This window comes from Miniopterus schreibersii (assembly GCF_964146895.1).
Source record: "Miniopterus schreibersii genome assembly, chromosome: 21".
Taxonomy (NCBI): Eukaryota; Metazoa; Chordata; class Mammalia; order Chiroptera; family Miniopteridae; genus Miniopterus; species Miniopterus schreibersii.
The window spans coordinates 5,419,677-5,431,957 of record NC_138123.1 but is presented as its reverse complement, the minus strand read 5'-3'; the positions used below and the strand labels follow the sequence as shown (position 1 = coordinate 5,431,957).

General features: G+C 40.7%; 1 protein-coding gene across 1 annotated transcript in view; it reads left to right on the top strand.

Annotated features, from left to right (window-relative positions):
* The window catches only part of EPRS1 (glutamyl-prolyl-tRNA synthetase 1), a 35,174-nt gene extending 25,553 nt beyond the window's left edge, over positions 1-9,621 (top strand). The window contains exons 20-32 of the mRNA XM_081124089.1: positions 629-891; positions 1,346-1,397; positions 1,672-1,881; positions 2,478-2,550; positions 3,704-3,783; positions 4,010-4,111; positions 4,779-4,934; positions 5,626-5,823; positions 6,255-6,428; positions 6,993-7,153; positions 8,336-8,414; positions 9,099-9,163; positions 9,263-9,621. Coding sequence (XP_080980215.1) covers positions 629-891; positions 1,346-1,397; positions 1,672-1,881; positions 2,478-2,550; positions 3,704-3,783; positions 4,010-4,111; positions 4,779-4,934; positions 5,626-5,823; positions 6,255-6,428; positions 6,993-7,153; positions 8,336-8,414; positions 9,099-9,163; positions 9,263-9,413 — 1,764 coding nt within the window. The 3' untranslated portion in view covers positions 9,414-9,621. The remainder of the gene's footprint in view (positions 1-628; positions 892-1,345; positions 1,398-1,671; positions 1,882-2,477; positions 2,551-3,703; positions 3,784-4,009; positions 4,112-4,778; positions 4,935-5,625; positions 5,824-6,254; positions 6,429-6,992; positions 7,154-8,335; positions 8,415-9,098; positions 9,164-9,262) is intronic.
* Positions 9,622-12,281: the final 2,660 nt, after the last annotated feature.

The window sequence follows — 12,281 nt, the reverse complement described above, 5'->3', positions numbered from 1 at the left end:
CTGATACAGTGCGTGCTCTTTCTGTGACTCGTTTTCCTGATGCTCTTCAGTCGGAAGCAGCCGGTTTTATTTTGAGCCATGTGTGCTTTGTACGAATTGTATTATCTTTACACGAGTAGAACTTTTTGGTACAGATTCATTTCATTGGAAAACAATAAATGGTTACAGGTGTTGAAATGTGACCAGTAATATAGAACCCTGACTACTGTCATCTTGGTAATTGTGAAACGCTCCACCTGTGTAACTTCATGGCTCTCACTTCACTTGTGGTGGAATACGTTCCATGCTAGCGTTTTCTCGTAGACGTGTCAGTGACAGTTCTGTCCAGTGCAGTCACAGGGGGCTTCTAAGTTACATTTACGTTAATTTAAATGTAAATGACCTCATGGGGCTGTGACTTCTTTTTGGACAGTGCAGGGTGGTGCTCTTTCTTCGTCACCCTTTTGCACAGTCCTGTCCCTGTTTATCGTACTCTTATTTATAGACGTTAGTATAGGAAACGTTCTCCACCGCTCCGCACACCCCTGTGCCTTTAGTCGTGTTTTCAGACCTGCTCCTAACGTGTTGGGCACTGGCGCGCAGGCGGGCATTGAATTAAATGTGGCCTTGTTCTCTTGCTGACCTGAAGGACCAAGTGGATGCCGCTGTGCAGGAGCTCCTTCAGCGGAAAGCGCAGTACCGGTCGCTGACCGGCGTCGAGTATCAGCCCGTCGCTGCTGCCGGAGCCGAGGACAAAGACAAGAAGAAGAAAGAGAAAGAAAACAAGTCTGAGAAACAGAACAAGCCTCAGAAACAGGACGACGGCTCCAAGAAGGAGCCCTCCAAAGGCCAGGGCGGCGGGTTGCCGCCCAGTGGGGCCGGGGAGGGGCAGGGGCCGCGGAAGCAGACCAGGTAATGGAGCGACACGTGCACACAGAGCCATTGTCTTTATTACTTTTTACATGTTATTTTCAGCCAGATGCTGATCTAACTATAATTTGTCCTGGATTCCGGTTGGCAAAAGAGTCTTCTTAGTTAGTAGGAGAATGCTGTGTGAATAGCACTGTACAAATGCCTGACCTGATAAAGACGGCAGCAGACACGTCTGCATTAAGATCACAGCTCTTACTAGGCTTGGCTTTCTTAGAGTTTTGTGGACAGTATTCCACCACCTTCTAAGAGATAACTGAACTGTTTTCTAGGTTTAAAACATGACCTTGGGAATGAATGTAGGAGAGATTTAAATATAGGAATAACTCATACTAAAGGAAAATGGATCTATTTTGAACTTTAGAGGTTTATTTCCGTTCAACTTAGAAGCAAATTCAGAATGAAGGAATTTATATTTTACTTCTCATATCTGCAGGTTGGGTCTTGAGGCAAAAAAAGAAGAAAATCTTGCAGATTGGTATTCTCAGGTGAGTATGCATTCGGTTGACTTCTGTGTTTTAAATTTCTCAAAGGTGACTTTATATTTTCAGTTCTGAAGCCAGACACAAGGTAATGATGTGTGATGCCTTAAAAAACATCATATGGCCATATAGTGTGTCCAGGCTTCTGGGGATGCTCACATAGTGAGCCTACCCAGGGCGTGTGGGCGGTGAGGGCCTGCAGGTGGGAAGCCCGCTGTCCCACTCCTGGCGGCTGAGCTGTGATTTTGGTGCAGTTTTGGCCTGGACACCTCTCATGCAGGTCATCACGAAGTCAGAAATGATTGAGTACTACGACGTGAGTGGCTGCTACATCCTCCGGCCCTGGGCCCACTCCATCTGGGAGGCCATCAGCGGCTTTTTTGATGCTGAGATCAAGAAGCTGGGTGTGGAGAACTGCTACTTCCCCATGTTCGTGTCCCAGGGCGCCTTAGAGAAGGAGAAGGCCCACGTGGCTGACTTCGCCCCTGAGGTGAGTGAGCTCAGTGGACTGTGGCGCTTTCTCCCTAAACTCAAAAGTGCATTTTAAATTCACACCTGAGCCCGGCCGGGCGTGGCTCAGCGATTGAGCGTCGACCTAGGATCCAGGCGATCAGGGTTCGATTCCTGGTCAGGGCACGTGCCTGGGTTGCGGGCTGCAGCCGATCAGTGACTCTCTCATCATTGATGTTTCTATCTCTCTCTCTCCCTCTCCCTTCCTCTCTCTGTAATCAATAAAGACATATTTAAAAATAAATAAATTCACACCTGAATAGTAATTTAAAAGACAAGTTTATAATTGCCAACTTAGAGAAATGTTTAAAAACTTAAAGCCATTTAAAAAATTATATTTCTACCTTCAGGGCAAGTTATGACTCTGTTTCTTACATTAAATAATTAACTGGATTCTGGTTTTCTCTCATTGTTAACGAGGACAGTAAATATCTACCTTTTCTCACAGTAAGCAGCAGTAATTATCTTACCTTGCCTTAATTGATAGAGCAAAGATTGAATTTGAGAAATGTCAGCATTTGTGCTGCTTCTCTAAATGCTCTTTAAAAATGTATGAAAAATTATTTCTCTTACTAGGTTGCTTGGGTTACAAGATCTGGAAAAACAGAGTTGGCAGAACCCATTGCTATTCGTCCTACTAGTGAAACAGGTGAGGAGGGGCCTTGGAGCAGGAGAAATCGTCTAGAGTGGGGTCTTCGCTTTCATTGGGTGGTGTTTATAATCCTTGTTGACAATATATAAAATTTCATGAATGTATTGTATGCAGAGATGAATGCAAACTGAAGCTGTAGAATTTTATTCTCTGTACAGTACTCATTATAGAGCTCTTTAACAGTAGGATAAAGTTTGTTTTTTAAAGTTTCATCATTTTGTTTTCATGCTATAATTTTTCAGGACTTTCCAAGGAATTGTATTCTTGGAATAATTTTTGTTCTTGGAATTAGTTATAAAATTGCCAACGCTGATGTTTTATTTATAAATTGCGCTACTTATTTTAATGTTCTGTTTCCATTCGTTAGGGTCCTGTAGGTTACTAAGTGGTTTATTTGCGTCTTGTATTCTTACAACATTGTAGTGAGGAAGGGGGAGGCAGCTGCTGCCTGCATCTGGCAGGTGAAGACGTATTTGAGACATTAGTGGCTTTCCTAAGAGGACACATAGTAAATGGAGCACCTTGTGCAGAGTGTGAGCCTTGGCTTGTCAGTGTCTCCCAAGGGGTTATTTGTCTTCAGTTAAGGATTAGTTGCTTTTTGACACTTCTAGTGATGCTCTTGTATTGTATTGTAGTGATGCATTATTGAGGTTATGACACCAGCTATTTTTCACAAACCAGATTGGCAATATTTTGTTTTGTGTTACTGATTACAGGTAGTCATGGGTAGGCCACGGTAAGACTGGCACCTTTAACGTCTCTAACCTCAGTTTCCACGTCTTTAATATTGAGATTGTGATAGCTACTTTGTGGGTTAAATGTGAGAATTGAACACGATAATGAATGCAAAGAACTTAGCATAGAGTGTGGTATATATTAAAACAAAACAGTAGAAAAGCAAATTAATGATAAATGTTAATCCCATTGCTAAGAACACAAAGTATGGTCAAGTTTAGATAGACTTATTTCCTTGACGAATCTGCTTTACAAAATACATAGTAATACCACTCATTGACCATCACAGATTGGAAACACATTCACACAAATATGACATTCTAATTCCTGCATTATGTTGCAGTTTAGCTCTTAGCAGCCTTCAGGGAGAAATAAAACCTTCAGCGACTAACTCAGTGTTTCCTGTGTCTTTCAGTCATGTATCCTGCATATGCAAAGTGGGTGCAGTCACACAGGGACCTGCCCATCAGGCTCAACCAGTGGTGCAGCGTGGTGGTAGGTGCATGCCCCTCTCAGTACTGTCCTTCTATTATCCTGCTTCCTCGTTTTACACAAGGCATGTTTTGGTTTTCCTTACTTGTGTATTCAAAGGATTGGGAGTATGGGAGCGTTTTTGAAATACTGTGGATCACATTATGATTTCTGATAACTTGCACATGAAGTTGTTAATGAAAACTGAAACGCTCTCTCTGATGACCACATGTCTTCCTACCTCTTCCAGCGCTGGGAGTTCAAGCACCCCCAGCCATTCCTGCGGACCCGTGAGTTCCTTTGGCAGGAGGGGCACAGCGCGTTTGCAACCTTTGAAGAAGCAGCAGAGGAGGTAGGAAGAGAGGTTGCCCTTGTTCAGTTCTGTGTTATGGTCTGTTGCTTTGTCCACGCTGTGCTTTTTCCTCTTTTTCCAGCTGTAAGTAGTGCAGTACTGTCTATTTGTAGGTGATCATTCAGTAAATAACTAAGCTGAAATTTGATCTGATTTCAGAATAAGACTAAACGAATTTCTTGGTGTAAATTATTTTGTTACTTAAGATTGTATCACCATGTTAAGAGAAAAACTAGTCAATTCACATGTGCATGGACTTAAAAAACTGCTTATTGAGATTTTATTAGAAAGTGCTGTTTTCATTTGTCAGATGCAAATATTTTTGGACTTCAAGGTATAGCGGAAATTCTAATCCCCTGAGTGAAATTATTATTCAGGAGATTTTCACCCTGGTTACTGTGTATCTTTCAAAAAACCTTAGTTTTCTCTTACATTCTAAATTTATGTAGGTTTTAAAAAGTTCTTCAGCTTTTCACACTGCTTTGTTGGAGTATCTTCCTTAATAAATTCACGCTGGCTGCTTTAACCTTTCCACAAAAAAGGGGGTTATTTTGGTTTGAACTGCTTTTCCCACCACAGTTAGTTTTAAATAGGACAGATTGATAGATCTGTAATAAATAAGTAAACCATAAATTTGAACACTTCTGCACTTAAAATGTTGTTACAGGTCTTGCAGATACTTGACTTGTATGCTCAGGTGTATGAAGAACTCCTGGCAATTCCTGTTGTAAAAGGAAGGAAAACTGAAAAGGAAAAATTCGCAGGAGGAGACTACACCACTACAGTGGAGGCGTTTATATCTGCCAGCGGGAGAGCTATCCAGGTACCGCTGTGCTGCCCAGGCTTCATAGGTGACTTGAGTAAGCCTCGCCTGTGGGCAGAGCCAGCACAATTCTTCTGTTCTCAGAGAAGAAGCCTCTTTTAAAAAGTCAGTAGTTCACATGGTTTCTAGACCACATCTAATTTCAAACATGTCTGCCCCATTTTTCTAAGTCTCCGAGATCTTTTAGGTCAAAGCTTGTATCCTGAATCAAGACGTAGAGTCCTTTTTAACCTTTGTAGCTAACATTACTGCTCTGAAAGGGCAGCCCACAGCAGCGCTACACTTCTGTAGCACTTTTTGACTAACCTTAGTCTCTTTGGTGTATCAGTTATGCTTTAAAAATGTATTTAAGCCTGGCTGGGCATGGCTCAGCGGTTGAGCGTCGACCTAGGATACAGGCGATCGGGTTTGGATTCCCGGTCAGGGCACATGGCCCCATTGCGGGTTTGATCTCCAGTTCGGGGCGTGCAGGAGGCGGCTGATCAATGACTCTCTCATCATTGATGTTTCTCTCTCTCTCTCCTTTCCTCTCTCTGAAATCAATAAAGATATATTTTTAAAAAATATATTTAACATAAAATCAAGGAAGATAAAATAGATCTGGTGTCATTCTAAGGCATGTGATCTTATAGTCATTTTCGAAGGCATACTAGGTTATTAAAATTAAACCTCGTATTTCTCTCTATTTCAGGGGGCAACATCACATCATCTAGGACAGAATTTTTCCAAAATGTTTGAAATTGTTTTTGAAGATCCAAAGATGCCAGGAGAGAAGCAGTTTGCCTATCAGAACTCCTGGGGCCTGACAACTCGGACGATTGGGGTCATGACCATGGTTCACGGGGACAACATGGGCTTAGTGTTACCTCCCCGTGTAGCCTGTGTTCAGGTGAGAAGATAGTTCTGTTGTTACTTCATATTTTATAAAATACAAGTCAGATTTACTAACTGAAATTGGAAAGGGCGACTTTCTAAATATCCTCCAGGTAGATTTCACTGATACAGAAAAAACATAGACTACAGTCTAGATTTTAGTTGTGTAACTACATTTATCACTTATGTTCTTGTTTTTTACTCTTAATTTTTAGCTACTTTATAGAAAAGTTTAGAAATCATTTTTTGAAGTGATTTATAATAGGTTAAATGAATGTAGTAGGTCAGATGAAAATGCATTTGGCATAGACAAGCCATGTGCAGCTGATTGGTAGACATTCTGTACAGATTAGAAATCGCACCAGCAAGCTGATTTGTGTTGAGATTTATAGTCACTTCTGTCTGCCATTTCTTTATGTAAATGTGTGATACTGTGCTGGGTTCCAGGTGGTGGTCATTCCTTGTGGCATCACAAATGCACTTTCTGAAGAAGACAGAGATGCTCTGATTGCAAAATGCAATGACTATCGAAGGCGGTTACTCAGCGTTAACATTCGAGCGAGAGCTGATCTGCGAGATAACTATTCGCCAGGTTGGAAATTCAATCACTGGGAGCTCAAGGTAAACTCTTCAGTTGCATCTTTAATCCCAGTTTGGATTTAGATTTTCTTTATGTATATTTTATAAATTGTAAATCTTATTACTTTTCTCTGTTTTGATAGTTATGAGTTCATCACTGAAACTAAGTGTTGAGCACATTTGCTAAATTTGAAATCCTTTTGAGGAATCTTATTTTTATTATGTTAGAATAAAAAATGATCTTAAAGCTCTTGTTTATGATTAACAAACCTCAGGCAGTACAGTTTTTTCTTAGTTTTATGCCTTATTGGAATAGGTTTCTGTAATAGCTCAGAAATATTACCTGCTTTTTCTTATGGTTTATGTAGCCTTTGATTTTGGACTTTTCTGATTTATTGTCGATAAAGCCATGAATTAAGTCTATATATGGGGTGAGCCAAAGTAGGTTTACAGTTGTAATACAAGTAAATAATGCAGTAATTAATAAATAAGAATAAGAATAAACTCTGTGTTTTGGGTACTCACAGCTGTAAGCCTGCTTTTGCCCACCATGTGTTCAGGTGGAGACATGCATGTATCCTCTTAGCTGCCTTTTTTGTTCCCTAGGGAGTTCCAATTAGACTGGAAGTCGGGCCACGTGATATGAAGAGCTGCCAGTTTGTGGCTGTCCGACGAGATACTGGAGAAAAGCTGACAGTTGCTGAAAATGAGGCTGAGACTAAACTTCAAGCCCTTTTGGAAGACATCCACGCTAACCTCTTCAGAAAGTTAGTTCCTTAGAGTGAATGGCTTGTGTTGCTTATCCTCAGATCCCACGTGACCTCTGAGATATATACCAGGAGTTCTTTGTCCCAACTGGAAGCCATCTTTCCCTCTGAAGTCCTGTGGTTCTTAATTTGCCTCTCTCTTGTTTGGACTTGTAGTATGATTATTTTTCTAAGTGCTTTCTGCTCCCTACTAGGTTTGCAGCAATGGAGTGTCTGTCCCATGGACTAATTTGGGTTAATTTTAGATCCATAAAATTAACCTTTTATGATCTATAAATTTGAGGAATTAAGGCATTGATTCCCACCTACTGGACACATATGAGCAGCACCTGGGAAGCTTTCAAAAGTACCAGTGCCTGGACCCCTCCCCAGAGATGTTAGTAAATGTGTTAATATAAGTTGCATAAAGGTACAGTTTTTCCTGCCTTAAGGCAAGCCCGGGACGTGACATATTCCCTTCTCTGGATCTTATTGGCTAATACTTCATCACATGGGCCCATCTCACTACAAAAAAAGTCGGAGGAAGGGGAAACAGGTTTGGTGGATGGCTACCAGTCACTGGCAGAGTTCCCGTGGTTTTAGCCCTGAGACCCAGAAGAGAAACACTCTTTCTCTTCTTTGGTCATCACCCATGTGGTCCTCACACAGTGCATGACTTCAAGTGGGGAAGAGAATATTTATTTCCATTTCTAAAGGAATTACATGGTGGGCAACAGTAGCATGAGTAATGGATATTCATGAGTGTTTCCTTTTCAAAACATTTTCATGCCTTCATGTTTTATTCTCACAACAATTCTACATGGTAGTCACACTTACTTGAGTATTTTTCCAGTTTTGTAGAACTTAGAAGAGTAGTACCAGAGAGGTTTAAAAAATAACCAGATTCTCACAGGTAGTCAGTGGTCTAGCCAGGAATAGAATGTTGGTCAATAGAGATTTAACGGCAATAGCAAAAGTAACTATTATCTGTTGTGTGCTTGGCAGATTCTTCATTCATTTAATGTTCACAGTAATACAGTGATGAGTTAACGGATTCACTGGATGTCACTGCTGGTGACAAAGCCAAGGTTCCAATTGAGTTCTCACCTCTGAGCTATTGTTCTCTCATTAAACTGTGCCTGCTTAAAACAACATCTCATTAATAAGAAAATTATGTATGCTTTTCTAATTACTTTTTGATAGGGCTTCTGAAGACCTTAGGACTCATATGGTGGTGGCTAACTCCATGGAAGACTTTCAGAAGATGCTAGACTCTGGAAAGGTGAGATGCTTCTGAACAGTTTTGAATGGAATGTAGATCTCTCCTCTGATTGGTTTAATGCGCTTTCTCTCTCTCTCTATTCATGCTCAGAGTATTAAGGCAAAGTTTTAATTGGTTATGATCAAAACCTCTTAATATGTGTCTTACTGTGTGAGCCGGGAACATGTTAATCTCTGGCTCAGTTTACTAACTTGTGAAATGAGTACAAAATAGATCATCTCTAAATGCCTTTCAGATCCATAAATCTTCCATGTTTAGCACTCTCTTATTCTTGGAATATTGCCTTTGTAATCCTCCCCTTCCTGGGCTCCATAGTTTGTCACTTGACTTAAAACTATATACTTCTCAGAGAAAGCTAGAGAACGGATAGCCACCTGATGCCATGTATATTTTCCTTTCACTGTAATTTATGATGATTTTTATTCCATTATTGAGTTTTAAAATTTTCTGTATTATAGAAACATGGTAGTCACTAGTACAGCTCATGTAGGCATTACATAACAGTTAATAAATCAATAGAGTAAATACTAGGTAATCCATTGCTTTCAAAGAAATGACTCTCAGCATATATTAGTGGAATCCTAGGTTTCATCATCTGTTCCTTTATGCTTGTAAGTTTAATAGGGAACTTCTTTTTATAGCCCAGAAGGAACTATAAACACTAAATATTGTTCCTCTTATTAGATTGTTCAGATCCCGTTCTGTGGGGAAATGGACTGTGAAGACTGGATCAAGAAGACCACTGCCAGGTAAATGCAGTGAATAGATAAGACGTGTGAGGTGAGGCCATGGAAAAGGAGAAATGCACAGCTTAAATGAGTGGCATTCTTACTTGTTTTTAATTTCAGGGATCAGGATCTTGAACCTGGTGCTCCATCCATGGGAGCCAAAAGCCTGTGCATCCCCTTCAAGCCACTCTGCGAGCTGCAGCCTGGGGCCATATGCGTCTGTGGCAAGAACCCTGCCAAGCACTACACCTTGTTTGGTCGAAGTTACTGAGGCCAGAGCCACACCCCTATCTCCAACCCTCCGCACTTTTTAAAAGATTAATATGAATATCTTCCCAGATATAGACAATTTTATGCTTTTTTAAAATACAACTTCGAAAAGGAAGTCACATGAAATAAATACCTATTCTTATGTCTAAAGTAACAGTGGAGAAAAGACTTTTCTGTAGACAACCCCAGTAATAAATACCATGAACTAACACTGTTTTATGTATTCATTTGTTCCTGAAATACTGGAATTACGTGATACAAGGAAATTCCTACGGAGAGAAGAAAGTAACTGAAAATAACTTCTCTTCGTAGGAATTTCCTGAAGCTTCCGATGAGTAGAACTAATCACAGAAAAGCTTGACTCCGGCTGCTTTAAAGGAATTCACTATTTAAAGGAACTCCACAGTAAGTAAGTATGTGAAGGAAGGACTCTTTCACCCCAGATTTATATGGGGTAGGCTTTTTCCTTAAATTGAGATTTGGCTAAAATATCAACCCTTCAGACATCTGAGAAGTGGTGCTTTTCAAGAGGATGCACAGCCCAAGGCCAAACAGTGTCCTTTAAGGGAAGGTCCCTGTTTTACTTGCTACTAACTAGATACATGACTGACAGTCATAGAAATGAGTGTCCCTCATGTTCATTACAGAAAAAGAAAACAAATAGGCCAGGGTATACTTGCTTGAATTGGACAAAACAGCCGATTCTTGTAGGGGGAGACATAATCAACAAACCATAAAACCTCTTGATGAGCTGTGAACTGAGCAAAGCAGATGGTCCTCCCTAATATGGGTGGGCCTCATTCAATCAGTTGAAAGACTGAGCAGGCCCTCCTGATTCCTGCTGACTGCCTTCTCTAGTGGAGAGACTGGGTCTTGACTTTAGCAGTAGAAAACAGTCCATAAAACAAGCGAAGAGAGAGCATTTTGGCCAGAGAGTCTGGACATGTCACCCTACCCATATCTGATTGTACTTTAATTAATATTAGTCATCTGTCATATACTTTGGTGTTCCGGGGTTGTCAATAGCACCAGAAGTATGGGGAGGCAGGTACCTCTGCCCTCTTATCTTTAAACACATCTTGGGCCCTTCGCTTGTCACTTCCGCTATGTCTAGAAAACGCTATCCCTTTATTTAATAAATGGGAGCTCCTGCTTTGTGCAGAGTGCTGGAGTGCACAGGAGTAACACCAAACATGGTTTTCCCTTTTCTTGGCTCCCTCTCCTCCAAGTAGTCTATTTCAGAAGCAAAATCAGGCGATCAGGTGGTCAAGGAATCCAACTGAGCATTGTTAGGAGGAGGCCATGGCCTCAGTGGCTATCACTGAGAAATGATGACATCATCCCTGCCAATAGCATGCTGACAACTGTCTTGTACATGAGGCAATACCTGGAAAATTAAATCAGCACTATTCTGTTACACTATCTGGCTTAAAACAATATATAAGCAGTTCTTACGGTTCAGTAGGTGATGTTAAACCGATGTATTTGTTCAACTTTACTGGAAGGTTGAAGAGACTGGAGCATCAATAGCACTGAAATGATACAGAAAGATTTTAAGTCTCATGTAATAGGGATATTTCGAAATACATTTTAAGTATGTCACCCAAACCAAACTTTATGATGAAGAAATACCTGTTGAGTGAGTGAGTTTCTTACCTCCTTCAGGCCTTTACTCATGAACATCTCAGTAAATTCTCCCCCGATCACTTTATTTAAAGTTAAAACTCCACCCTATGCCATCACTTTACCCTTCTCCGCTTCATCTGCCTCGGTTGTTATTGTCTGAAATTCAGCATTTTATGACTTACTTTGTTAGTTGTATGTCTCCCCACACAAGGCTGTAAGCTTCGTAAGGGCAGGGATTTTTGTCTTTTTTTCATTGCTATCTTCCCCAGAGCCTAGCCCTGTGTCTGACACGTAGGAACTCAGTAAATACTTGTTGCATAAATAGATGAAGGAGAGAGTCTTAGTGTAATCTGATTCACAGGCTGGTTGTATTAGGAGCCTGCTAGACTATTAACTGAATTGGAAATGATTTATGAGATGCTAAGGAAATTATTAGGGCTACCTCTAAGTTGTAAGGGTTTAGTAATAGTAAATTAGAGTTTCCCAGGTAAACAGAACCCATAGGATGCATGTATAAATAGAGATTTATTATAGAATTGCAGTTGTCAAGGCTGAGAAGTCTCAAGATCTGCAGGGTGAGTCAGCAAGCAGGAAACTCGGGAGAGCCTATGGTATAGCTTCACTCTGAAAAGACCCTCCTGATTCCTCCTGCTGACTGCCTTGAAGCTGGGACGTTGGCTTTTTCCTGCCTTCAAAGCCAACGTCCCAGCTTCAAGGCAGTCAGCAGGAGGAATCAGGGTCTCTTAAGGCCTTCAACTGGTTGGATGAGGCCCACCCACACTGGGGAGGGCAATCTGCTTATTCAGTCTACCAGCTCAAATGTTAATCTCATCCAAACACCCTCACAGAAAACCCTCAGAACAATGTTTGATCAAATATCTGGGCATCTGGTGGCCCAGTCAAATTGACACATAAAATTAACCATCACAGAGTTTAAGTTCAGAAATTGGGTATAGTAATTTCAGTTTCTATTTCTTTAAAGGATTGACTGTAGGCTGGATACTCAAAACAATAGAGGCCACTATTGTTTTATGTATTCAGGAACTAGTAAACCTTTAAGGATTATAAGTGACAGATAAGATCGAAAACAAAAATATTTCCTTGTATCAGTTAAACCATTGTAATTTGGCTTTCTTCCTGAAACTGACGGGTACGTCTTTAACTCCTCCAGTTTAAAGGCGTTTTATCTTTGCTGAGCATGAGGAATTTTTTGGTTTTGGTGGGGATTTTTGGGTCTTATTTG